The 27,749-nt window shown below is 54.6% G+C and overlaps 3 protein-coding genes across 4 annotated transcripts in view; all 3 read right to left on the bottom strand.

Moving 5' to 3' along the window:
* Kcnc1 (potassium voltage-gated channel subfamily C member 1) overlaps nt 1-11,480 on the bottom strand; it is a 40,148-nt gene extending 28,668 nt beyond the window's left edge. For both annotated transcript variants that reach the window (XM_051174182.1, XM_051174183.1), the window contains exon 1: nt 10,455-11,480. In XM_051174182.1, coding sequence (XP_051030139.1) covers nt 10,455-11,024 — 570 coding nt within the window. In that variant the 5' untranslated portion in view covers nt 11,025-11,480. The remainder of the gene's footprint in view (nt 1-10,454) is intronic.
* On the bottom strand, nt 11,455-12,617 carry LOC127213780 (translation initiation factor IF-2-like). Its single transcript, XM_051174239.1, has 2 exons — nt 12,598-12,617; nt 11,455-12,526 (listed from the first exon to the last, which is right to left on the bottom strand). The coding sequence occupies exons 1-2, from the start codon at nt 12,615-12,617 to the stop codon at nt 11,455-11,457; spliced, it is 1,092 nt and encodes a 363-aa protein (XP_051030196.1).
* Nucleotides 12,618-25,550: 12,933 nt separating this feature from the next.
* On the bottom strand, nt 25,551-27,407 carry Myod1 (myogenic differentiation 1). The gene is made up of 3 exons (XM_051174191.1): nt 26,649-27,407; nt 26,120-26,198; nt 25,551-25,798 (listed from the first exon to the last, which is right to left on the bottom strand). Exons 1-3 carry the CDS (start codon nt 27,273-27,275, stop codon nt 25,551-25,553), a joined length of 954 nt encoding a protein of 317 aa, XP_051030148.1. The 5' UTR covers nt 27,276-27,407.
* Nucleotides 27,408-27,749: the final 342 nt, after the last annotated feature.

Here is a 27,749-nt window from a genome sequence, read left to right as displayed (position 1 = left end):
CACGGGACCCCTGCCCCTGCCTGTACCTGAGAGGTCCTGCCGGAAAGCTGCACTGCTTGGAGCTAAGGGGTGTGGCTCCTCCACTGCCAGGCCCACCATGCTGACACACTTGTCCGCATCTCAGGTCACTGAATTTGGCTCTTGGCCAGAGTCTGATGTCAGCTGCCTGTCTGCCTCCCTCCCTTCTCCCAGCAGGTGAGGAAGAGCAGCGGTGAGTGGTCCATGGCAACAGACAGGGAGACTGAGGTTCAAGGGGAATGTGACCTGGCTGTAATAATGGGGTCTCATGGGAGAATCTTGGCCTGTCTCCCAGAGTGACGTCATGAAAGCCAGATCCTGGGAGATCGGGTGGACTTGAGTCCTATGGGCCAGGGTAGGTTAGGTGGCCCCTGGAAGAGGAATATTTTTTAGGAGATTTGGAGGTTCAAAGAAGAAAGTGGGTAGAATCTCCCGTGGCCACTAGCTGGTGGGAAGGTAATGAAACCTACTGGTTACCTTCTGGGTTCTGGACAGAGGGCGTAACACATTTAATTCTCCCGACTTCCCTATGAGTAAGGAGCTATGAATAGTCTCCTCTCGAGGCACAGGCAGGTTGGGACACTTGTCCAAGGTCACACAGCTGGTGAGTAGTGGGGCTGAGACTTGAACTCAGGTCTCCCCACTCAAAGGCCTGCCCTAAGAAGAGAACGGAACTTTGAGTCACATTGCCCAGGTCGGATAGTCAGGGACTGACTGATGTTCCGGGTCGCTCCACATTTATTCTACTGCGTGTATGGCTGAAACTCCACGTAGAGGAATTCGGGGTAAAATCACACCCTTCCCAGGCCTCCGTGAGAAGGACTCTGTTTTGAAATCAGTGTCTAATGCCTAGAGCGTCCCACAGGCATAGTCGACAGAGGACAAGAGGGGCAGGGAAGATGGAGAGGGAGAGTCAGAACTGGAGAGAAGGCTCAGAGACAGAGAGCACTGACTGCTTTCCAAAGGACCCAGGTTCGATTCCCACCACCCACATAACAGCTCACACCTGTCTGTAACTCCAGTTCCAGAACTGGACATTCTCACACAGGCATGCAGGCAGGCAAAACACCAATGCACATAAAAAGTAAAATGAGAAAAAATGAGAGGGGGGGAGGGAGAGGAAGAGAGAGGAGGAAGAGACAGGTAGAGAGAGAGTCCCGGGAGAAGTTGGCTTAGGTTATAGGTCATACCCTGCAGGGGTTGGGAGCTTAGATCTCTGTATATCGGGCTTAGATCTCTGACTGGGAGTGCCCAGGCTGATGCAGTGGGAGATGGAGTTTGGAGAGGGCCCTGGATGTGAACACCTTCACCTGCAGGCCTGGAGTGCCTGCAGTAGCAGAGGTAACCATACCTTGATCTGGGTATCACAGCAGCGCATCACCGTACCTTAGCCTGTTCACCAGGGCTCCAGGATGGGAGCGGGAAGGGTTCCCAGGTAAGGCAAGGAAAAGGGGGTTCCGTGAAGGGTGAACTCAAAGGCATGACCCCTCTTGGATCCTGCCATTGCTTTCTTCATTCAGTAATTGTGTCTGTTTTCAGACGAAGCCTTGCTATGCAGCCTAGGCTAGCCTCTGCCTCCCGAGTGTGGGGACTGCAGGCATATCCTGCTGCCCCAACCCACACCCAGATTGCTTGGCCTTCAGCAAGGACTTATTCCGCACGCATCTTGTTCCAGGTACGGCGCTGGGCTTAAGGGATGCCACAACTGGTAAAAGAGGCTGAAATTACTGACGCCATGGAACCTACAGGCTAGAAGGACAAACAAGCCAGTACGGAGAGCACGCAGAATGCCAGATGCCCAAGAGAAAACCGTGGTGCCCAAGAGGAAGAGGGAAGCGAGATGGCTACACGGCGGCAAAAGACGAGTGGGCGAGACCTGGGCAGGAGGGCATGAGAAAGAAGGTTGGAGAAGGTCGCTCTTACAGACACTTACAGTCCCTGGAATGAGTTAGGCTTCTCCTCTGAGCGAGCCCAGAGCCCTGAGTGGGACAGAACAAAGGACTGGTGGGTTCCAGAAACCTTGGTTAGGGCTTTGGGCAGAACAGAGTGAGCAGGGCTGAGGTGAGGAGGGTAGAAGGCTGCAGCGCAGAGTCTACAAAGGTAGCTTCGGCTAGAGAAGTCAGGGGTGATGGGGTGTGGGTGGACTGTGGGTGAGTGTGAGGCTGGCATGTGAGGGCACACCCTCAAAGCTTTGCATGTGGACGGAGGCAGTTGGGCTTTGCCGAGAAGGGGCCTCCTCACCCCAGCCTTCATCATCTTGCCACCAACCGGACTGCAAGGAGGGCCAGAGTCACGGAGCAGCTCTGCCGACCCACGCACACTCCCCTCCTCGGCCCCGCTGCCTACCCGGGCACCCCTCAGCCTCAGATGCACACGGGTCATCCGGGCGTCCCGTTAGAATGCGGGCTCAGACTAGGCTGTTTGGGCTGGGGCTGGAGACTTCATTTCTAACAAGCCCAAGCCAACCCCCATCAGCTCATGTTGCTTTTTCAAGGGCCCATGCTTGGAACAGCCGCCACCCATGTAGTCGCCATACCAGGGACCGTCTCCTGCTAGCATTAATGTCACCGGGCAAGGCCAGTTCTAGGACGGGAACTTTTGCAGGAAGCAGCCCAGGAACCTGAACTTGTTGGAGCACCCAGGTAGTTCCCAAGGGTTAGTCTGGGCAGGAGGGTCCTCCAGCACCTAACCCCGAGCCTCCATGACAGCCAATGGCAAGACTCCTGCCCGTCCCACATACCATTCCTCTACTCTGGGCCTTTGCCCAATACAGTCAGATACCAGAGGTCCCCTCTGAATGGCTTCTCGCCACTCCCCGAGGGCTGACGGCCAAGCAAAGGCCCTGTGGAAGAGGACAAGAGCTGGTGTGCACTGAGCAGATGAAGCACAAGGCAAAGCTCTGAGCTTGCCTGTGGGCTGGCGACCTACCCAGCAGGGGTGGCTACTCTGCAATGAATGGATGGGTGGATGGATGGATGAATGAATGAATGAATGGATGAATGAATGGATGGATGGATGGATGGATGGATGGATGGATGAATGAATGAATGAATGGATGGATGAATGGATGGATGGATGGATGGATGGATGAATGAATGGATGAATGAATGAATGGATGGATGGATGAATGAATGAATGAACGAACGAATGAATGGATGAATGAATACCTGTTGAATGTGCCAAGTGAAGAGAGGCTCTGAAGACCCTTCCCTTGGGCTCCTTCCCACTTGGTGCCAGGACTGTGTCCAGAGAAGTGGCCTGTGCTCTGGAGGATAGCTAGGCGGGTGTGGAAGGAGAAAGGAAGGACAGAAGGACTCAACAGACAAGTTGAAAGACAATTCAGCTCCTTTGGGAAGCGGAAGTCCAGAGTGGCATGGCCAGGGGATTCTTAGTGCCCATTGAGATCAACCTTCCTGAGTGGCAGGTGGAGAAACTAGCCCCAAGGCATTGGGTCTTGCCCAGACCAGCTCAGCAGCTTCAGTGGCAGGCTATAAACCTTGTTCTCGTCTAGTTGTCCAATGCCCACAACCGGAAGTTCGTTTGTGATCCCATCAGTGTACATCCCTAGCTGCAGGCCATCAGAGGTTAAACACTCATGTCTGGTCTAAATTGTGCGAGATGGGTGCCTTGGTACCCAAGGTCTTCAGTCCAAAAGGAGGAGGTTTGCACAGGCAGCCAGGCTGGGAGCTGAGGAGGGCAGATGCATGCTCAAAGGGGAAAGGGACAGGGAATGCAGGAGGGGAAGTAGATGAGCAGAAGCCCAGAGGTGAAAAAAAGCCTGAAGAGCGGAGGCCCGAGGGAATCTGACCAAAGGGGATAGTAGGAGACGCGGCCCCAGACCAGAGCAGGCCCCAAACTCAGAGCTAAGGAGCAACCCGCCTTCTTTCCACACTACTCCTCACACAAGGTAAGTTTCCCCTTCCCCTGGTCCCTCTGCCTTTTCCTGAAGGGCCTACCAGCGGCAGTGGGAGATGGCTGGGCAGTGTGGGGGCGCTTTCTCCTTTGAGGATACTAGAGAGCTCCTTTAGTCCATCTGAAACATGGCCCTGGTGCTAGGATCCAGGTCAGGGCCTGCTGAACAGGATCTGGACAGGTCCCAGCGTCTGTGCAGCAGGAGACAGACCCCGAATGCCGCCTGCTCCATGCATGAGCTAAGGGCCCTTGGACACGTGATGTCACTTCTCAGTGATGAGGGCATGGGAATAATAACGTAGCCCTGGGGGGGGGAGGGGGTGTTGTGAGACCTGGATGAGAACCTGTGACTCGTTCGAGCCCTTTACAGTATGACATGCATAAGCACACGAAGAAACAACGGTGTCCAGGTGATTTTGGAAATTTTGACTCGGGAGGTGTTAGGAACTGGGGACAAACCCTGGATTCCCTGACCTGAGGCTTGGGTCTGGGAGGGCAAATGACTGTTTATTCCATCTGGAGAGGAAGTGTGGGGGCAGGAGGGGGGGGGAAGGTACAACGGGAACCAAGAGCTCCTGCGCCGTGAGTTTGGGTCCCGCTGACACATGCGGTGAAGAGTTGTGTCCTCTCCTCACTGAGTCTGTATTGTCCACCCTGGATGAGGAAGGTGGCCTTGATGATTCCCTAGGCCCTTCCTGCTGTGCCCGCTTGTGCACTTCCTGTAAAATGCCACGTTAGGAAAAGAACTCCCCGTGAGGTACCCCATCCCTCACATCTGTAAATCTCATCGGGTTTTTCATCTTCCATCACTCCTGGTGATGTCTGGTGACACTAGCCTGGCTTCAGTGAGAATCCGGTTACCGCTGACACAGCCTTCTGCTTCCTGGTGGTAATTTTCCATTCCTCCTCTTCCCCCATCCTCACCCTGCTCCTCGGCTACAAGCTCCCACATGCCTGGTGCTTTCTTCACAGATGAGCCCAGTGGTCAGCCCCTAACTGCAAGGTCCCCTTGCGTGGGTCCCTGCATTTAATGTCATGAATACGGTATGCTTTCTTATAGACTTGTGCTTTGATCCATGCCCTTGGAGAACGTCTCTAATGGCAGTGGCTGGAGGTATCCAAATAACAGCTATCCATCCCACATCCTATGCACAGGGGAAGTCCCTTCCAACCAACTAGTTCTTCTAAACAAAAGCTGGCCACCAGCTGCCCTGGAGCCTCCGGCCCTCCTTTGCTCTGAGCCACCTTCACAGATGGGAGCTGAGACTGGGGTAGTGGCCAGGCTGACCCAGGAGTGACAGCAGGGTGTGGCTTCAGGCCCTGACCTTTTGGTCCGGAGTGGAATACACTAGTCATGAGACTGCTCAGAATAGCCAGAGACACTAAATTCAGCTGTCGTGGGAGGCTTGAGGTCCCTGGCTCAGGCAGTGGACCCTGGAATGAGCCCCTACCAGAACCTTCCCCCACCTCTGAGACAAGTCTTGTCTGCCCTGGGAGACTTAAGCTAACAACCCCCAAAGCCTCTAGTAGCAAATGCCAAGCCTCCAGATTACCGAAGCTGCCCCCAGGGTGGCAGAGTCCAAACCCTCTCCAAGGTGAGACTCCAAGTGCCTGCTGAGCTTGGAGTCAGAGATGAGGGTTCCCAGACATGCTGCTCGCCTGTGACCTTGACAAATCACTCCTCTCTGGGCCTCAAACCCCCCCTTGTCATAACAGCTCCCACTCTGTTGTGTGTAGAGGAAGCTTATGGCCTGGAGGTGATAACCCTGAATGAGCAACCTTCTCATGAACATCCAACCACCAACCAGATTTGTTCTGAAGGGAGGGGCTCTGGGACTGAGCCTGGGGACCAGGAAGGTACTGCCAAGAAACTGCTTTTCTGTGGGTATGAAGAATAAAGGACAGGAATGGGTTAGGAAGAGAGAGTCCTGGGGGAAAGGAAGGGGACATGAAGAGAAACGGTAAGCAACCAAACCAGGGCAGATGATCATTCCTTGAGTGGTGACTAAAGTCAGGCAAGAGCACACTGGAGAGTCAGGCTGGATGAAGGTCAGAGATGGTTGTGAGGTAAGACAGTATCGCAGAGCCACAGCAGAAATACCAGCAAAAGGCAAATTGAGCCACAGCAGCAACCGCATTTCTGACTATTTCCCGTGTGCCTGGCCATCTATGCTTACCTCGGAGACGCTCGCTCTATGTGAACCTCTATGATCAGTCCACCCAGTCCTCCCCCTGTTCATCAGTGATGAAAGCTGAAGGATGCTAGCTCCCAGATACCCGGTCTGTGGCTTTCTTTACTTAAAGGGCCTTGGGGGTTTGGAGGTATAATAAAAAATAAATAAATAAATAAACACAAGGACTCCTGGTAAACCACAGTGGCTGGATGGGCCGTGCTGCTGCTATAGGTTTCCATTACACGCCAGCATGTCTCAAGGGTCCCCTGTCCGGGGAGGAGCGAGCTGCCTAAGAAGTCTCTCTAATAGCTCTGCCTTTGCCTGGGCTTCCAGAGTTGTCTTGGAAGTGGGACCCAGGGACCCAGGGAAAGAAGAGGATTCTTGGGCTAGGCCCTTCACTGTAACCACTAGGTGACTCCCTCCACAGACAGCTAAGAAGCCTTAGGACTGAGAACAGGGCAGAGAGGGACAGGGAACCAGAGAAGAGATGGACAGTAGTGTTCAGAGAGGTGGGACTCCCCAGCTTTGAGGCCATAGGCATTCATCGGGTCCAGTGGCCTGAGCGGGCTGATACCACACATAGACATGCATTCGGGACACTCCCCGGCCTGCAGCCTAGAGACAGACCATCATCATATGACACGAACAATGCTCCTGGTGACATGTAAATCACAAAGACCTCTGGGCCTCTGACCTCAGCTGGCTCTCAAGGGGTTGTGGAGGACAGGCTGGAGCCAGCTGGTCTTACACACGTGCTGTCACACCTCTGCAACATTTCACACAAGAACTGGGCTCCCTCTGCTTCTGCCTGCCAACACCCGCTCACCCCGCCATGGCGGGCCAGTGTAACTTCAGGAGGCAGCTTGTCCCAGACGCCCTCGTCCCCTTATGCACATGCTACATCACCACTCACACCGTTGTGTGTCTTCGGATGCAACAACCCCCATCCCAGACTACAAGTGGGGCTCAGCCCCAGCTCACCTCACTCCCCAACCCTGCTCTGGGATGACAGGGGCCTAGCTGTTCTGGCCAGCACTGCCGCCCCTGAGAGCTCCAATGGGACATCCTCTGCCAACCAAAGGGTCCTTATCTTCCACAGCCAATATCCTGATAGCTCCTTGGGGGAAAGCGGTCTCACCTCACTGCTGACCCACACATCCACAACTGGCCTGTCGGGGACACATATCTTCTGAGGCATGGCATGGCATGCAAGGACATTCTTCAGTCAGACAGCCCAGGAGTCCCGGGAGATGGAAACAGCAGGCAGGGGGCCTACAGAACGTCGCCTTCCTCCAGGGACACCGGGCCACACAATATCTCTTTCACATACTAGCACTAATAGCAGCAATGATGCACATCTAAGACCCTCTTATACAGACACACTTCGTCACACATGGGCCCTCACAATTTCTGAACACATAACCACACGCTATTTGTCACACGGAATATTCCCAAATAGCATTGCACACACAGGCTTACACATACACATGTACACTTGCACACCTGGCCACACATCACTAAGAGATACACTGACCTGGAGTCTCACGGGCAGCATGTCTCATACACATGCATGTTCTTTTTTCTTATTACACACATTCTTTCACAGGCCCCCCCCCATCACACACACACGTGCACACACACACACACACACACACAGCACCACCATCTATCAACACACATACAATCTCACATCCAATTTCTTTGACATAAGGATCTCTCTTATACTCACAGTCTCCACACACACACACACACACACACACACACACACACACACACACACGAACACACAAACACGTGAGTGCCCCCAGAGTCACACTCACCTAACGTTTTTATTCTTACACACGAGGAGTCTCACACACCCACACAGACGCTCATGCACATTTCTAGTTTATATTTCACACACACACACAGACAATATCACATGTAAGATTCAGGTCTAGAATCAAGGGGGAAACGTTGAATGCTAAACCCAGACCCACCAATCTGAGAAGGCTTTTCCAGGCTGTGAGGGGGAGGCTCTAAACAAAGGTGAGGGCAGCGTCAGAGCAAAGACAGGGGGGGGGGGGGAGGAGGCAGCAGGCTGGTCTCTGCGCAGGGCTGCAGAGAGGCAGCGCAATGCAGTTAGGCTGGCCGGACCGGCGGGCGGGCGGGCAGGCGGCAGGGGCCTGGTTCTGATCCCATCTCTTCCTTTAGCTCTCTCTGTGGGTCTCAGTGTCGTCTTGTGGTACCCACACAAACAAGAAGGGACTACAACCTTTTCGTGAGGCTACTAGAGGAAGACAGTAGCACTGCTTTTGAGAAGGGGCGCCCACTGACACCCACCTGCACCCCAAGCCCCACCTGCTGCCTCTGGCTGCCCAGCTCTCCCTTCATTTGCTCTTCAGCGGCCACTCGTGTGAGCCTTGTGCCCTTAGACTGACAGGACTTCGAGCTGCACTTAGGTGTGTACTTGTCTCCACTGAGTGAGGGCCACCCCACAGCCCAGGAATGACCAGTGGGTGCAAAGAGAAAGTGAGAAGTAACCCCTACTGACCCTCGCCTGCCCTGACACATGTGTACCCTGATCACAGCAGAGTCCAAGGAGGCAGGCGGAGGGGTCCAGCCCTCTGCAACTACCCTAAAGAAGTTGGGCCTACTGGCCTAACTCCCGGGGGCCAAGGTCAAATGTAAGCGGAACGGTTGCTCTAATCCAGGCCTTGGCCTGCCCTGTCAGGCTCCTCTCTCCCAGCCTATGCTGGTTCATTCTCTCAGTCCCACGTTCCAGCCCCTCCCCACAGCTCAGCATAGCCTCCAGTTACATAATCCTCTAGCTGTAGTGGCCTCTGTCATCAGGAAGAGGGGAGAAGAAGAGAGGCCTCCCCTGCAGGGCCCCGGGCCGCCCCAGGCCAAGGCAGAGGGCCAGGGGCCACCTCAGGGGAGAATAGGTCCAGGAGACTTTGATTTAAATTTTACTTGGCTTCCTACTTCCGGGTTGACCTTGGCCAAAATCCTCAGCGGCAACGTGGGAGGCCCTAGAGTTCTCTCCACCCCTACCCACAGTGGCACCTGTTCTAAGATTCAAGGTATGAGTTTTGAACGCTGTCCCCACCCCTCAGGCCTTCCTGCTTTATCTCAGCATCAGATCTGTCAGGTGTCTGGCCATACAGCCCTTCCTTGTCCTTGGGCACCTGAGACCCCTCCCCCCCCAGCTTTATCTACTGATCTTCCATGGATTCCAGCTCCTCCTCAAGCCCCCTTAACCCCCGAGCTCTGGCCCAGCTCCTGGTCAGTGATCTGGAGCAGTGAAGGGCAGTCAGACAGAAGCAGTCCTTTGCCTGGGAGGGGCGGTGTAAATCCCCAGCCCTACCCCCCCCCCATCCTTGGCACTCTTCAGGTCAGAGAACAGAGTTCAAAGCCCCTGAGTCTGCCTTCCAGGGTTCGGTGTCTCCCTGGGGTCTCTTTGGGGACACAGTCCATCAAATGGTCCCTGCAGCCCACCATGCTCTCCATTTCATGGAGGCCATCTGAAGGGCCAAGGTCAGCAGCAGGGTGTCCTTTCTAGTAACAATCAGCTATTCCTAAAGGGGCGTGGCTGAGGAAGGCACACCCACTTCACAGGCTTCCTCCTGGTATATTTCCCAGGGGCCAGAGGAAGCAGAAGTTTAAGGATTTCTTAAGTTCTTCCTCCAGGCTCTCCCCAGACCCAGAAGGGCAGGTGTGACAGAGGTCACCATTCTCTGTGCCCCACCCCCAGCCCAGATCCACACCAATCATAAGCTATTAATTAGAGCATTTCCAAGACATCTCCTTAGATGGCTTAAGGAAGGTCCCTGGGGAAAGAGGGGCTCTCTCTAGCTTCCCAGCAGGCTAAAAACACCCTTTCTACTCCAGAAGCTCCCTGCCCTAGGAAGAGGAAGGAGTCGCCGCCTCCCCCAAACCAAAGGGCAATCCCACCTTCACAGCGTACACCTTCTAAAAGCACGGATGGGCCCTAACAGGAGAGTGGGGTGTCATGTACATTCAAAATACACATATGCTCACTTGTTCCCACACACTTTCACCCATCCAAAGACACACCAGTATACTTACATCAGAATGCATGCAGTCTACTCACACACACACACACACACACACACACACACACACACACTCACACGCCATTCATATGCTCTCATACAACTAGCAGTACAGACTCATGTCTCATGTATACAAACCCAGTCACCATTGTAAAACCATCCCTTCTCTCTTACACATGTCCACACCCCCTTCAGTTCAGAACTCTGGGCACTCACTGTCCATTGCCCCCTGCCCGCGGGAAGCGGCAAAGGCTGGCTTTCCGGGTCAGGTCCTGGTGGATAAGCTGTCACTTACCCGCGCATAGCGGGATGAGTAGGGGTCCTCGAACAGCGCCCAGATGCGCGGCTGCCAGCGGCGCCAGAAGCCGCCAGGCCGGCCATCTGGGGAGTCACTGAGGGCCAGTCTCTTGGTCATCTCCAGCTCGTCCTCGCCGTCGCCCGAGTCGCCCGGGCCGTCGGCATCTGCGTCGTCGGCGCTGTTGTCCAGGGGCGCGCCGCCAAAGCTGTCCAGTGCCTCCTCGGCGTCGCGGTGCTGGCGGTAGGTCATCCAGCAGCAGGGCTCCACGTCCGTCTCGTCGATGCCCCAGAAGGCCAGCTCCTCCTCGTAGAGCGGCCCGCACACGTCGGCCGGGCAGTGCAGCTTGCCCGTGCGGTAATAGTTCAGGATGTGAGCGAAGACGCCCGGGTGGCGATCGAAAAAGAACTCGTCGGCGCGCGGGTCATAGTCGAAGTGGCTGTGGGCGTCCGGCTCCGCCAGCCAGGCAAGCCGCGTGCCGGGCAGCGTGCGCAGCGTCGAGCGGTACGTCTGGTGGCGCGTGCCGCCCACGTTGATCACGATGCGCTCGCTCTCGTCCCCTTGGCCCATCGCGGCGCCCCCTTAGGCATGGCGCGGCCCAGCGACACCCATGGGAGCTGCCGCCAGGGGGAGTTGGCGACGGGGAGGGGGGCGCAGGGCCTCTTCCCCCCTCCCCCGGCCGTCGGGGGGCACAGAGGACCGAGGCTCTGGCCACCCACCCCAGCGAGCGAGCCAAGCTCCCTCAGGAGGAGCTGTCAGTCAGGTACGGGTCCAGGGGTGTGTGCGCGGGCTCCCAAGGGTCTGCAAAGCACCCAATGTGAAAGGGAGCTGGCCTGGCTGCGGAGGAGGCAGAGGAGGAGAGGAAGGAGGGTTAGGGGGAGGGAGGGAGGGAGTGGGGCGGCGCTCAGTGGCGAGCCCCGGGAGGAGGGGAGGAAGGGTGGGGGGGCCGGGCTGCCAGTAGCATCTCAGCGGGAAAATGGAGAAACCGACACAAAGCTTTTTAGGGGAAGGTCAGCTGCTCCGTTCCGGGGGGCCCGGACCAATAGAGCGGCCCCAACAGGGGGAGTGATGGGGTGGGGGGGGACGGGAAGCCCGCGCTCGCCTCTGCGGTGGTCGCCGCGGCGCGCTCCCGGTGTGCTGGGGACAGCTGCAGGCTGCTGTCCTCCCTGTGTGGCGGGTCCCCTCCGGCTCTCCTCGCCTGGCTGCCTATTCCCCTCGGCGGCGGGTGAAGCAGCCCGCCTGCCCTCCTCGTTCCTTCTCCCCGCCTCCCGGAGGAGATGGCGGGTCCCCTGGGCCGGGGCACCTGGGTGCTGCCCCGCGGGGCGGTCGCTGAGCGCAGCGCCTGGTGCGCTCGGGCTCGCTCGGCCAGGGCTTCTGCCGGGCTGCGCTGGGACTCGGGCTCCGGCGGCGGTGCTGAAGGGACAGCTCCCGGGCGGCTGCCGAGCGGCTCTGGGCCGAGGGAAGGCGGTTCTCCCGGCCCGGTTTGTTGGCGGCGCCGGCGGACACTGGCTCCGGGGTCCCTGCGCCCCGCGCTCCGCTCCCGGATCCCGGAGGGCGGGTGGCGCTGGCAGCCGGAGCGAGGGGCGCTGCCGAGGTCGGGCCCGGGAGGCGGGGGTGGTAGGTCCGGGCGCGGCGCCGCAGCGAGGCTGGCGAGGCCAGGGAGGCGAGGCGCGGAGCGGCCGCCGCCGCCGCCGTCACCGCCGCCGCCGCCGCCGCCTCCGGGCTGCTGCTCCGCTGCCTGCTCGCTCGCTCGTTCGCGCGGTCCGCATCCAGCCCGCGGCTCTCCGGACACGGGCACACGGCGCGCGCAGCCGCACTCGCCCCCGGAGGGAGGCGCCGCGCTGGGTCCTAAAAAGCCCTGGTTCTGCGCCCCCCTCCTAGGCCCGCACCGAACCCGGCCTCCCTCCACCCGGGCGCTGGGGGCGCCCGCCCTCCCTCGCCTCTTGCTCGGCGGGGACCCGCCGACGCTCCGCCCTCGGGGAGCTCCACCGGTTGGGTGGAAGCTCCCAGCGACGTCTGGGCCCGCGCCCCCCCGGGTCACACCGGGGTGAGAAGGGCGTCGGCCAGCTCCTCTACTTGGAACCCAGGAGCCATCAGATCCTCTGAGTAGGCAAGCCGTTCCTCGACCAGGACTAGCACTGACCTCTCAAGGAATCCCTTCATACCGACCCTCCCCAGGGAACCTCAAGGCCCCCTGATCCTTCCAGAGATATCCTCTTACACGGCCTGCAAAATAGTTCTTACCAACCCCCTGTCCCGACTCTCCATTGATGATAAATCTTGAGCGCCTCTTAATCCTTTGGACCCTTTCGGGCCCTGCACCCTTTCTAACTCTACGGTGACTAGTCACGAGGACAACACACAGATCTCAGTTTGCCCAGTAACTTGAATTATTATGAAAAGAGGCGCAAAGACCGCTTGGCTCCTTGAATACTGACAGTCTCTGCCCCCGCCCCCAATAGCTCGAGCTGCCCAGTGTGTCTGGGGGCTGTTCCTTCAGATTCAAAGTTGATGCTGGGGACAGAGACTATTTCTGACCTCAAAGTCCTCCTGGCCTGGTTTATTTAATCAGCAATCATTGTCTTCATCCTTACTCCTCCAGATCTGTACCAGTCACAAAGTCCCAACAGACAACTCAGACGTAGCTCTTGACCCCCGGGGACTCCCAGCTTTTTAGGAGAAGCGGGCAGGTGGGATTATGAGGGACTGGAAGGTCAGGCTCAGCTCCAGAGGCTGCTGACCCGTGAAATATAGTCACTGATCGCTGTCCATCGCAGTCAAACGCAGCCTACCCTGGCAAAGGGGGTTTAATTAGGAAGTGAGAGGCTCTTATTGACTTGTTGGCACTTATTCACTGTGCAGTGTCCTTCTTACTCTGGTCAGTGTCAGCCCCATGTCCTGATCACAAGGAGGTCCAGTGTGGTGCACTCCGGCCCGGCTCCAATTCAGATCCCCGGGACACAGGCTCCCAACCCTGGGATAGACAGACAAAGACACAGAGACCCAGCTGTGAACAGTCAGGATGAACACCAAGGAGGAGCCCCCCCCCCAGACTTTCCCTTCCTCCCAGACAGAAATCCAGGGTCCCCTCCTCAGGACCCCTGAGGAGCCAGTGTGCCCCCCCCCAGCCCTGTCTGCAAAGCCCCATAGGACAGAGCTTGGCTCTCCACATGTCTCTCTGGCTCCTATCAAGCGCTGTCAGCACCTCTGGAGATCACCAGCCGTTGCTTTTCTCCACACCGCCCTAAACACCGAAGCCGCTCACTGAGATCTAGGTGATTTGGGAAAAGCTAGGAAAGGGCTAGGGACCCTGATGCTCCAGCTTCAGAGATACTGGATATCTAGACTCCCTAACTGAGGCTGAGTCCAAGGTCCCTGAGGGGTAGGTCCTGAGCTCCGTCGGGCCCCACTCCACGGTGAGTACTGGTGGGCGCGCAGTGTGTCCTGGGCGTGGGGAGGAGCAGGCAGAAAAGGGACTAGGTCTTGGTGGGACAGAGAAAAAACGCTCCCAGCAGGGGAAAGTTGGGTGGTGATGACTCTTAGTCTTGGAGAAAGTTACAGGAAAACAGGTTCCCGCTGTAAGCTTCTCGCTGTGATCCTTGCTGACACCCCCTCCCACTTCAAGCAGTTCTCCTACTTTTGTATCCTAAGAAGGACACAGAAGTCTCCTCTCGCCTCCTCTTCACACCAAGAGAAGGCTGACATTCACAGAAAGTCCAGAAAAAAACAAGATGAGACCACAGGGGGAAAAAAATAAAACAAGGAACAGAGAAATACAGCTTTGTGGAGGGGAGGAACGGCTGACCAAGCCCAGCTTCTTCCCAGAAATATTGCAATCCTGCCCTTTCCCATCCCCAACTGTCTACAGCATAGCTGCCTGCCCCTTTACAAGGGAAGGCTTACAGTCCTGTACAGAAATGTCTTTGGTACCTATGTCTGGTTGGGGGTGGTCTGTCCCGTCCCAGGGTTCTGAGCAGGAACTAGAACAGACTGCGTAGTGGCCCACCTTTGACTAACTGTGACCTTAAGCAAGCCACCCAATCCCCGCGTGCTTCAGTGGCTTACAACTACGTGGGAGAAGTACTCTCCTGCATGCTTAGCTCCTGTGCTCTGGGCTTTGCTGTTCCTGTTAGGGCTGCACAGGGCAGAGGAAGACCCCTGTAGGAATTGCTGAACTCAGGATGAACTGTTCTGGGTGAGGAGTGAGAAAGAATATGAGGGGGATACCTGAAGCCAAATTGTACCTATGCTGTCACACCTGGACCTCGCAGGCCTTAGGTGTAGCCCTGCTGCGCTCCGGAACTGGCCCCGGTCCAGCCCCTCAGGCCTTTGTCCAGGTTGGCACAGGGTTTGTGCAGCTCTCCCAGGTCAGGAGCTTCCGTGTTCCTCGTGGGTTAGGCTGCCATCTTGTGGCCGGGCCTGGAATCTACCCTAAACTGGCTGTGCGGAGTATGTTCTGCCTGCCCTTCTGGACTGGGCCAAGGAGCTGGCAGGCATCCTCTTTCCAAGTCAGACCTCCTCCCTCTAATGCTCAAGGGAGAGCAAAGCAAGAGGCGCCATTGTGGGCAGTTGGTGACCTTGGCCACCTGTCTAGCTTGGTTGGTGACCCTGATGCTGTGCTGGGTTGCCTGCAGCTGAGGCAGAGGCTCCAGAGAAGCCCAGGAAAAGGCTGAAGTGAAGAACACTTGGGGCACTTGTGTGTGTGTGTGTGTGTGCACTTGTGTGTGTGAGCACACGTGTGTGTGCATGCGTGCATATGTGTGCACTTGTGTGTGAGCATGCGTGTGTGTGCGTGTGTGCTATGTGTGCACTTGTGCGCACGTGTGTGCACTTGTATGAGTGTGCACGCGCACGCTCGAGTGTGTGTATATGCGCGTGCGCACGCACATGCACGTGTGTATTTAGATCAGGGCCTCTCAACCTCTGCACTGAAGACACTGCACCCTGCACCAGAGAACCTATGTTGTGCATTGTAGGGAAATTAACAGGCTCTTTCTATCCACTAGATGTCCGTAGAAGCTACTTCCCAGCCATGGGCTTCAACAACATCTAGCACGAAAGTCCCTCAATCCCCTGGCTTCTCAGGACCACACTGGATGAAGAATTATCTTGGGCTACACATTAAATCAGAGGATGTCCAATTAAAGTCTGTAGGTCCCAGGAGCATACGATTTTACTTTGTGGGACATTCCTACTCCAGAACCATGCAGTTGAGTTACCAGAAAGCCTAAATCAAATCCCACCACATTTTAAGTAAATTCGGAACTTTTGTGTGGGGTCTCAATCACAGCTGTGCTGTGACCATGAGCCACAGATTGGACACTCCCGGTCTACAGTCTCCACAAGCTGTCCTTGGGAGTCTAAAAATCTTTAGGCAGGTTTAGTTGTAAACACTGTCTCTGCTCCTCACTCGCTGCATGGACCAGTGCGCTCTGGGCCTCTGCTTCCTTGTCTGTGTGAGAGGGCCGCCGCTGCTCTGTGGGTTTTAATGCATCAGTGTCCTGTGCATCTCCGTTTCCCTCTTCTCCCGGGTTAACCCATCCTACGTCTCTTCTCTAGATTCCTGTCGACCCACAGCCATAGATCATCAGTGTGGTCGGGAGACGGGACACAGCTTTGGGAGGACAAGGACGTCACCGCCGCCGCCACCTTTCCTGCTGGCTCCAAGAATGAGACGGGGCTGGGATAATAGAAGCAACTTGCAGGAACCCTGACTGGGGACAGCCAGGAAATGACGAAAGGACAGAAATGCATGCACACATATGTACAGGAAATCTGGGGTCCATACGGGGATGCACTTGGATGGAGGGGACCTACTGCTGCCTGCAACCCAGAACCTCAACCTATTATCAGGTACAGCACAAGGAGTGTGTGTGTGTGGGGGGGGAAGCTATCTGGTCCTTTTAGAAGGTCTCTCTGGGCGAGCTGTCTCAGGCTGTGAGCACCCAGGAGGAAGAAACTGCAGCGCTAACGTTTGCACACGCCCGTCTCTCACTTGCACTCGGACCCTGGAGGAAAGTGTTGCCTTCACTCTTGAGCCTGGCTTTTGTGGGGAAATGGCTTTGCCAGCTTCCCACGGGGATGGGAGTACTGGGCGGTGGGGACGGTGGACACTGTTAAAGTGCACTTCCAGCAGCTGAGGCCCTCCTGGTTCACTAGTGGGTGCCCAAGTGTCTCTCAGCCTGGAGGTGGGTTGGGTCCTGGAGAGGCTGCGTGGACCTGAAGCCACGGCATTTTGAAGGTTATACTCTTAAAAAATGGCAAAAGACTAGAAAATTGGAGATTAAAGGAAATATTTATTTACATAGAAAATAAATCAGGGTGACATTTAAATGAAAGCTGAGAGTTGTTAATTGATAGATGTTAAATGTATGTAACACTAATAAATCCAGAGCAGAGCTTTATTTCTTAAAAAATTCTCTGTTTCTGTCTCTGTGTCTGTCTCTCTGTCTCTGTATCTCTGTCTCTCTGTCTCTGTGTCTGTCTCTCTGTCTCTGTCTCTCTCTGCCTCTGCCTCTGTCTCTCTGTCTCTGTCTCTGTCTCTCTGTCTCTCTCTCTCTCTCTCTCTCTCTCTCTCTCTCTCTCACACACACACACACACACACACACACGGGGCGGGAGTGGGAGCGGGGAGAATGATCACAGGACATACATGAGGCCAGAGGACAGCTTGTATGATGTATGATGTGGCTCCTGGGGTTAAACTCAAAAGTCCTCAGGCTTGGCAGCAAGTGATCTTGCCTGCTGAGCCGTCTTGATGGTTCTAAAGACGGTATAATTACTAACCATCTAGCAATACTTCAGTCAGTTCTGTTTACTCAGAAGCATTCAAATTCAGACCAAAAAAAAAGTGGCCATACTCAGTTTGTACAAGAGGCAGATACATAGATCAATGAGTAGTTTGTACAAGAGGCAGATACATAGATCAATGAGTAGAACTGGGAATCCAGAACACACCAACAGGGTTCTGGGCAAGTGTGCCAGGACAGCTCAACAGAGACATCGTCTTTGCAAGAAATGAAGCTGGAGCAGCTGGAAATCCATGTGCAGCAAGACAAGTTAGTATCCCTGTCCCAAGCAGTCCATGTAGAAACAAAAATTAACCAAGAAGGGATTCCAAAATGTGAGACCTAAAACTATATGGCAGATGCTTTCTTGGTATGATATAAACACAGAAGCAAAGGTTGACTTTCACTGAAGAAAAGAAAAAAATGTGCTCAAAGGACCCTAGCAAGAAAGTGAAGGAAGAGCCAGCAAGGATCTAGTGTCTAAAGTAGGGAGATCTTCTGTAACTCAGTGAAAAGACAGCCAAACTTAGAGCAGGCACATCATTTGCGTAACCACACTGAAAGAGGATATGGGCAGCCAGTATCACTAACACCTTTAGTTAAGAGAACACTTAGCACCACCCTGTATCCTCTAGGACAGTCGCAGCAGAACGGACAATAAGATATTGTTAAGGATGTGGAGAAATTGAATTTTAGGTGTTGTATTAATTATTTTCATGTTTATGAAAATACCCAAAAAAGTAACTTAACAGTTTGTTTGGGCACAGCAGGAGCATGGGGAGGCTGGTCACATTGTCTCGGCATTCAGGGTGGGGAGGCAGACACAGACAGAGAGACTACATGTTTCCTGCTCACCCTGGGACCCCGGCGTTGGGATAGCACCACCCATATTCAAGGGGACCAGTTGAATCTTCCTGGAAATACTAAAGCAGACACACACTAGGGTTTTCTCTTACGTGCCTCAAAATCCCTGAAGCTGGTAAGATTAGCCATGAGAGAATTGGAACTATGCACTTACATACAAAACCTTGTGATGTTCTCAGTAGGGCACAGCAACTAGGAAATGGAAGTTCCAGTGTTTGTCAGCTATGAATAGATAAAATGTTATATTCCCATTCGACGGAGTTCTATTCATACGGAGTAGTCATGCCCTACGACATGTGTGATGTGTATAAACCTTAGAAACCCGCTGAATGACAGAAGCCCCACAAAAGGAAAGGCCACACATTGTGTGACTCCATTCATATAAACTGTCCCCAAATGCCAGCAGTGGTGGCGCATGCCTTTATTCCCAGCACTCGGGAGGGAGGCAGACACAGGCGGGTCTCTGTGAGTTCAAGGCCAGCCTGGTCTACAGAGTAAGTTCCAGGACAGCTAGGGCTGTTACACAAGAGAAACCCTGTCTCAAAACACAAAAATAAAAAACCAAGGGGTGGGTGGGGGAAACACAACCAGATATCCCCAAACAGGGAAAGCTATAGCTTAGTATCGTCCAGGACGGGGGTGGGGGGCGGGCATTTATGGTCACATGATTCTTTGGAGAACAGAGTGCTCTGGAATTAGATAGTGGGAATGATTGTGGCACAAGCCACTGAAATATGGACTTTATTATTGCTTTGATTTTTTTTTATCTGCTAGTCTTTTGAGACAACGCCTCCTGCTGGCCTCAGACTTGTGGCAACCCTCCTGCCTTGGCCTCTTGAGAACAAGTACGCGTCACCACACCAAGAAGAAATGAAAAGAGATGGATTTTATTTCATGTGGGTTTTTCCTTTAAAAAAAAAAAAAGCACTTTTAAGGTTTATTTATTTTTTTGGATGTATGTGAGCATGTCCTTGTATGTATGTGTGACTGTATGTATAGCACATGTAAGCAGTACTTGTAGAGGCCAGAATAGGGTGTTAGCTCTCCTGGAGTTAAGGATAGTCCTAAGCCATAACATGGGTGCTGGGAGCCTACTGAGCCTCCTGCCAGAGTGGCCAGCGTTCTCAACTGCCGAGCCATCTCTCCAGCCTCGTGAGTTATATCTTAATAAAGCTCTGGGGGGGGGGGGACAATAACGGAAGGCCACCAGGAGGCTAGAAATCGTCACTGCTGAGGAAAAGCTCAGTTGCTTGGTGGCTAGTTGTTTGTAAAAGTTCTAGTTCATTGTATTTGTTTTTGTCTTTCTGAAATGCTTCAGTTGGACTTCAGAATACGGATACACCTTACTCAGAATATTTATCTAATGTATGTATTTATGTGTGTGTGCATGTGCATGTATGCCATGGCACACACATGTGGAAGTCAGAGGACAGCGTGTGGGAGGGAGTCAGTTCTCATCTTCTACCGTGTGGGTTCTAGGGATCAAAGTGAGGTTGCCAGACTTGCTCAAGATCACCTTGAACCGGTGAGCCATCTCACAGGTGTAAAATCATTAACCCTCTCACAAAGAGAAGCCTCAAGTCCAAGTGTGTGTCAGTAAGGTCGGGGGAGGGCGCGGTGGCTGAGGAAGAGCTGGGCGTGGACTTCTGGCTCCAATGCATGCACATCCCCCCACACCTTAATTTTTGTGTCAGGGCTTTCTCCCTGATCCCGGGTTGCTGATCAGTTAAAAGACCAGTGAGCCCAGGGAGCTCTCTATTCCCACAGAGACGGGGTTTGGAGGCACAACCCTGTGCCTGGCTTTACGTGAATGCCAGGGATGGAACTCAGGCCCTCAGGACAGGAGGCAAGCACTTTGCTGGGGGAACCATCTTCCCAGGCTTCAGATACAAACTTTTAAGGTAGTAATGACTTGCATGTGGGCCGTCCTTTAGGGCACATTTCGTATTCAAACTACAATGCTCTGAACATATATTTTAGATACAGTCATCTTCGCAATGCCAAAACGATTTCAATTTATTTCACCCTTCAATGTTATGGCCTCTGTTTTTATATTCCATTTATTTAAAGTATAATCCACCCAACCCAAAATGAGATTTATTTATTTAGGTAGGACTTTAATATGCCTGTAAATGTCACTAAACATAGGAGCAAGCCAGAACAGAAAGACACAATGATCCTAACAGATTGCTTAATGTAATTTATTCTGAAAATTCAGAAACAGCCTAGACCATTTAGGCTTCTTCCCAAGGCCTTGGAAGAGGCGCGTGCGTAAGAGGGGACCTGAAGCCTTACTCTCTCTTAACTCATCTTTCTTGAAGTCACGGCAAGTTAGCTGGGTGTGCACTGGAAATATATGCTTGCTGCTGTGATAGTCTGAAAGCCCAGAGAGGCCCATTTGTTTGAATACGTAGTCCCCAGTTGGTGCTACTATGTAGGAAGGATTGGGTGGTGTGGCCTTATTGATGGAGGTTAGCATTCAGGCTTCTAAAGCTCCTACCTTCCCCAGTTCCCTCCCTCCCTCCCTCCCTGCCTCCCACCCCACTCCCCAACCCCCCTCAGCCTGGCTCACACTTGTGGATAAGGTTTTAAGCTCTCAGCCCCTGATCCTGCACCATGCCTACCAGCCCGCCTCCATGCCCCTCGCAGACTCTAACCCTCTGGAACTGTGAGCCCCCGATAAACGCTTCCTTCTACAAGCTGCCTCGGTGAGGTGTCCCTTCACAGCAATAGTAAAGCGACTAAGACAGTTACCGTGTGAACACATGCATGTAGGTGTATGTGTGCACACTGGACGCCATGACTGTAGGTATTCTTTAGATGCAGCCATGTGCACATGGCCCCAGAAGCAAGGAGTGTGCCACCTGCCCTGGAAATAGGGTAGGCGGTCGGTGCTCCAGAAGTGACTGGGGCAAGGGACAGAGGGCAGGGGACCCAATTTCCATTCTCCGAGATGTGATCCGGCCTCTCCCCTCCTTCTGACTTCCTCTGCAGGTCATAGCACAGGACAGGAAGAGCACAGTGTCTGGAGCCCCCTCAGCTGGGTTTAAGTCCTGTCTCAGGACAAATGCTGGTCCAGGTAGATAGTCTCCAGCCAGAGTTTGAGACCTAAAGCAACTGTCAAGTTTCTAAATAAGAGCAGAATAGACAAGGGACATACACAACCAATTGACACAAAACAGAGGCGCATGGGAAAGCAAAGGGGACCCTAGGCTTATTTTATAGCTACTGTGCACTAATACCCATGTACAGCTGAAACTTGTCTAAACGACGTTTCTGTCGCTTGCAACTAGAAATGTCCTAACAGTGACCCCATGGCTACCTCTTCCCCTCTTCAATGTCACCACAACCCACTCCGTGGCAAACCAGGGTCTGAAGCCCTCCATGGAGATTGCTTTCATCTCATCTAGGCATCCACAGCCCAGCCACTGGGAAGAGTCGTGCGGACTGCCAGTGTCCAGCCTGTCCTCATCTGCTGAACCATAAATCTCAAAGCCAGGGCAGTCTCCTGGAAGGTGAGGGGGCAGTTGGTTCCCAGTATAGAAGCTACCCTCCTTTCCACCTGACAATCATCTTCTTATTCCCATGTCCAGCTCTGAATGCACCCCCTAACTTCCCTCATAATATTTTTTACCACATACACACACACACACACACTAGGTGAGTTACTAATATTATACATACATGCATATGTGTGTCCTTGTTCCTCTCTGTGTTCTTTGTTTAATAGGCATCACCCCTGTGGCTTTTAAGTTACATGACATCAGGGCTGTGCCCTTAGGGTTCTTCTTTGGACCTGCAATGCTTCCAACATTACTTGTCACATCCAAACCAGCCCCTTTCCGGGGCATGCCAGGTGTCGCCCTAGCAACCCCAGCAGCCCCTGGACTGGTCCTCTGTAGTATTGCTGCTTCATTGGCCACGAAAGGAGCATTGCCAACATGAAGCAGCAACGTGACCAGTAGCCATAACAACCAAAGTAAACAGACCTTTGCAGGAGGAAGCCCAGTATGGTGGCTCGCGCCTGTAACCCCAGCTCTGGGGTTAGGCTGAAGAAGGAGGATTGGCAAGACTTCCAGAGCAGCCCAGAACATGATGAGCTCCAGGCTAGCCTAGCTACAGAGTGAGACCCCGTGTCAAAAATAAAACAAAAATCCACGTAGCTGGTAGCTGGGGCTGCAAATATGCCCTCTGGGAGAGAGGGAGGGAGGGTCATGATATCCGTATTTGCCCCCCTCCCAGATTCCAACCACACGCCCTCCTAGCCCAGCTGCACGCAATCTAGAGCATACAAGAAGGGCTAGGGGTTGGGGATTTAGCTCATAGGTAGCGCTCAGGAGCAAGACCCTGGGTTCAGTCCTCAGCTCTGATGGGGGAGAGAAAAAGCAACAAGAAGAAAAGGAAAGGTTAGAGAGATGGTTCCACTGTTAGGGATTTGGTTCTCGGCACCCATGATAGGAGGGCCTGGTGCCGTTAGCCTCTGTGGGCTCCTGCACACAGGTGAGCAGGGGAGACACATAATTGACAAGTGAGTAAGTCTTCTAAAAACTCTGGTCTATAAGGGGCTGGTGAGGTAGCTCTGCAGGATGCTGACACTGGTGACCCAAGTCCAGTCCCTGGGGCCAGTGTGTTGGAAGGAGAGAATGAATGAAGGAATCCTTTCAAGTTGTCCTCTGATCTTACACGCACACCATGGCGTGTGTGCGCGCACGCACACACATACAATAAACAAATGTTTAAAAGAAGATTTAAATTTTTTCCTGAGGGTAGGACTTCACTGCCATCTCCCCACAAGTCACCCATACATCTGTAAGTAAGTACACTCATTTATTTGTCACGCTGGGCGAGATGGAGCGTTCCTTTGGGCTGTTGACTCCATCTCTATATGAGGTGACATCTCTTCCCATCTCCTTAGGAAAAGTCACAAAACATCTTCTTGCCACCTTGTGTCCCCTCCTGTCTGTTTTGCCAGTCCAAACAGACCTTTCTAAGGTCCATATCTATTTCTGTTCTTATCGTGTCGGTCCCCTGGGGCTCCCTGAGGGATGCTCGCCCTGAGGATGCTCTCAGCGGAGCCCCACATGGACCTGCCTCCTTCTCTGTCTCCCCAGCCCCTGCCCTTGAGCAGCTGTGGGTCCATAAGGCTGTCCCCTCCCTCCCCCTTTGTGTCCTCTCCCGCTTTGAGCACTCTCTCCTGTCCAGTCCCTATCTGCCTGTGTCTCTCTGCACCGGTGTGGGCTGCCCCTGTCCTCACCCACAGACTGTGTTCTAGCACTTCATGGATGGCGATGTGACCAACCCCCAAATGTCTGGGTGCTTGCCAAAGGCAGGGAGTGTGCCCAGTGGTCTCTTCCCATTCAGTATAGGACTTGGCATCTGTGCAGTGGACAAAGTCATGGCATCCCGAGGGGGCCTGAGGGAGTTAGTGTAAGGAGCCCTATGGAGATCTGAGAGGGAGGAGCCAGCATCATGGCAATGGAAAAGCTTTGGGTGGTTCCTCCAGGGTGGTGTTGGGGGAGCAGAGCCCACTCTCAGGATGAGTGGACTTCCTGAATGTGTCTTTTCTGTCTCCTGAACCTGTCCTGTGGGGGTTCAGGAAGAGGATCTGTAGCACAGGATGCAGGAGGTACTGAGACCCCGGGGTCAAGTGTGAGCGAGGGAGAACTTGTGCTTGGGAGGGTAGAGGTCCCTGTGTTGGGGGGGGTTGTCCCATATTTGCTGTTGTGTGTTGCCTACCTTTTTTCTCCCGCCACACCTGTCCAGGATGCCCTCCTTGGACTCCTCTGCCCAGACTACACAGCCCGATGAAAACACACAGCGACAGACATCACGCTGGCCCCAAGTGCCCTTCTTCTCACAGGCTCGGAGTCTCTGCCTTCTTATGAGGCAATGCAAGATGCTCTGAGTTTAGGCTCCAGACTGTGCTGTCTCCTTGCAGTTGCCCTATCATTAAGAGCCTGCAGGTACCACGTGACATGCAAAGCATGCCCAGGGCCCTTTAGCTTTCTCTCCTTGCACTGGAGCATCCCACCCTCCTCCACACATGGGAGGGTATTAAGTAGTTCCAGGACAGTAACCTCCCACAGAGCCTCCTGTACACGCTCTGTGAAGGAGAACTATTGCCAACCTTGTTCACACTTCAGAATCCCTAGAAGGAGATTTTGGAAAACAACAATAACTGGCCCTAAGCAGAGTCCTTTTGCCAGAAGCTCAAGTGGGTGGAGCTAGGTTTGAAATCAACCAGTCAGTCAGCTAATTGATCTATTGGCAGGGTTACACATGTCCTGGGGTGGCCTGGAACTGGCTGTGTAGCTGGAGGATGACATTGAACTTCCGAATTTCCTGTGCACCCTAAGGCAGGCTTATATGGTCCTGGGGTTTGAACCCAGGGCTTCATACATGCCAGGCAAGAGCTCTACCAACTGAGCTAACTCCTCAGCATGAATTACTTTTATTTTAGAGAGGTTGTTTGTTTTGAGGCAAGGTCTCAACTTTATAGCCAAGCCTGCATCCATCCTCCTGCCTCAGCCTCTCCAGTACTGAGATTACAGAGATGAGTCACCATACCCGGCTTTTTTATTTTTAAGCTAACCTCAACCTATGCCCACCGGTTTCACTAGAACCACTGATTTCCTTGGCAAGGCGCGCGGGAAGGGTCCCTATAGCTTGGAGCCGCGCCTAGCCCTCCTTCATTATCTGACACCATCCAGCCTCCTTGCTGCCCTTATATCGCCTACAGGGGTCGCTGTGAGACAGCTCGCCTACATCGTGGAGTGTTTTCCCCCCCTCCCTGGTCCCGTTTGGCTTGCCTAGGAAAAGCCAGAGCCACTGATGTATAAATTAGCGTCTTTATTTCCAACACCTGAGCGAGTGAGCCCCCGAGGCTCACCCACCAGAGGAGTAAACATACAAAGTTCTTGTTTCACTACACAGCATGCCTCAGAGATAAATACAGCCCAGGGGGCTCGGGCTCTGACCAAGCAACTCTTATTTACATGAATAGATTACAAAAGTCTTATATATACACACACATATATTAAAAAGTAAGTGGTCCTGAACCGCGCGTGGGACGGGAGAAGGTGGGATATGGTTACACCTGTTACACACAGGACTGGAGCGGCGGGAAAGAGCGTGTGTTGGGGGGGGGGGCTCTGGAAAATGGAGATCGTGTCTCCAGCCAACAACGGGGACGCGGAGGGCAGGGCTCAGGTGTGTGGGGCTCACCCCTGCGTGAGGAGCTGTGAGGAAAGCCTGGCCGTTGGGGGCAGCGAGTCCTTTCCTTGGGGACCGATGTGGGGACAGATTTCTGCTCTCCCTTCTCCAGCCTCTGGATGTGTGGCTTTGAAAGCACAGTTGGAAGGAGTGTCATTTAAGCTTCATCTTTTGGGTGTGAAGGACCCAGGGAAGTGTGGGCGATGCTCCCTCTCCTGCCCCAGACAGCTTCTCAAAGCACCTGATAGATGGGATTGGGGTTCGTGCCTACGGGGCACTGTGTGGTGGCGTCAGGGGACGGGGTCTGGGTCCCCTGTTCTGTGTCACTGGGGGATGCCCCCTCTGGAGGAACTGGAGATTCTGGAGATGCATCTGCCAGCAGCAAGGCAGGCGCGGCGGGGCTGTCGGTGGAGATGCGCTCCACGATGCTGGAAAGGCAGACGAGGCTGGACACCGCTGCACTCTTTCCTGGTCTGGACTCTATAAGGGGATGGGAAAGTTAGCCATCCGAGCTCGAGCCTCTTCAAGACTCTTACACCCGCCCGCCCGCCCCACACCCACCCCACCTCAGCAGAACACAGAGCTTTGGAGCAGAAGAGAAACGGAGGACTCGCCGGTCTGTAAGGAGAAAGATGAGGCAGGTGTGCGCTGTTTACCCCCTAACCAGTCCCCCTCGCCATCCCAAGTTACCAGTGTGTATGCGATGGAGGCAGGGAGGGGGTACTAAAAGCCTGGGGAGTGAGGGCAGCTTCAGGGGGGACACGGAAGCCCTGCTAGCTGGGAACAGCTGAGGATACACACCACTGGACGCCTCGCTGTAGTAGGTGGCATCGTAGCCATTCTGCCGCCGGGGGCCGCTCGGGGGGCCGCTGTAATCCATCTGCGAATAGCAAGAACGCGGAGTCAGACCCCGGGGGCATCTCAAGCCCTACTCCTTGCCAGGGCCCCTCCCTCGCTCCCCTAGTCTCAGCTGGGGGTGGGGGAGTTCCAGGATTGGGTCAGCCCTAGTTAGCAGGTAAGAGCCAGCCTGCATTGAAACCTGTCGTCTGCAGAGTCAAACTGAGACTGGACGGTGACCCAGGAACAAAAAAAAATTTGCATCTAGGTAACAGGGATTTGAAAAGTAAAGTAAATTTCCTGGGGTCTGTGCAGCAGCGGTTTGATGGCACCCCACTGGGCAAATGGCAGATGCCCAGCGTCTCCAGAGACTCTAGTGACATGGCAGGGACACCTGGGTCTAAAGGACTTCCCCGACCCTACGGGACTCAAACACACTGCAGGTTTGCCAGGTGCCGCTAGCACTTGTCCTCCTCCTGAGTCCCGGCCTTACCATGCCGTCCGAGCAGTTGGAACGTGGGCTGGAAGCGTCCGAGTCGCCGCTGTAGTGCTCGCTGCCTCGGCCCGGGGGCAGCGGGCCGGGAGAGTAGAAGGCAGCGGCGCCAGGGGGTGCTGCGTCCTGGTCCCGCAGCAGAGCCTGCAGGCCTTCAATGTAGCGGATGGCATTGCGCAGGATCTCCACCTTGGGCAGCCGTTGATTCGGGTTGCTGGACGTGCAGCGCTTGAGCGTCTCGAAGGCCTCGTTCACTTTGCTCAGGCGGCGCCGCTCGCGCATGGTGGCGGCCTTGCGGCGATCAGCGTTGGTGGTCTTGCGCTTGCATGCCTTGCAGGCCCACAGCAAGCAGCGACCAGCCTGGTGGTGCCCGCTGGGCGCGCGCACATGCTCATCCTCGCGAGCGCCTGAGCCGGGGTGCACCGTGGCGGGGAAGTGTGTGTGCTCCTCCGGTTTCAGGAGGGTCCCCACGTGCATCAGGCGCGGGTCCAGGTCCTCGAAAAAGCGCAGGTCCGGTGAGTCGAAACACGGGTCATCATAGAAATCATCGGCTGTGGCAAAGGAGCAGAGAGAGCCGTCGGGGCCTGTCAAGTCTACGTCCCGGAGCGGTGGCGACAATAACTCCATTTCCCAGCTCCTGGGCTTCTCGGTCCTGCCTCTAGCTCAACTCAATCCTCGGTAGTCACTGTCTGCCACTCCTGAACCCCGACAGTACAGTGACAAAACGCTGAGGGCTGGACTGCACACCGGCTGCCCTCTACCTCCTCTCCCCGATCTCTTGGAGTTGTGGCAAAGAAAGCGATCGTCCTGGGACCTCCTCGCCCCTAGCTTCGCGCCAGGCGTCCTGGACTATTTATCCAGGGTAGCCTAAAAAGCCCGGGAGCTGGAAAGGGAGGCTGGGGGCGGGACGCCCCAAACCAATGGGAGTGCAGTAGGGCGGAGCTTGGGGTCCCCAGGGTAGCCGCTGGGGCCAGGGAGTGCCCCCTCCCGCGGCTCTGCTCTGCGCTGGGGCAGGGAGGAAGGGAGGCACTGGCAGGCCGCGCCTTTGCACTTGGCTATCCAATGCAGCCTGCCCAAACCTCTCCTGCGCCTGCTCCAGCC

This window comes from Phodopus roborovskii, unplaced genomic scaffold, assembly GCF_943737965.1.
Source record: "Phodopus roborovskii unplaced genomic scaffold, PHOROB, whole genome shotgun sequence".
NCBI lineage: Eukaryota > Metazoa > Chordata > Mammalia > Rodentia > Cricetidae > Phodopus > Phodopus roborovskii.
The sequence above is the reverse complement of the archived record's forward strand: the minus strand, read 5'-3'. Positions and strand labels throughout refer to the sequence as shown.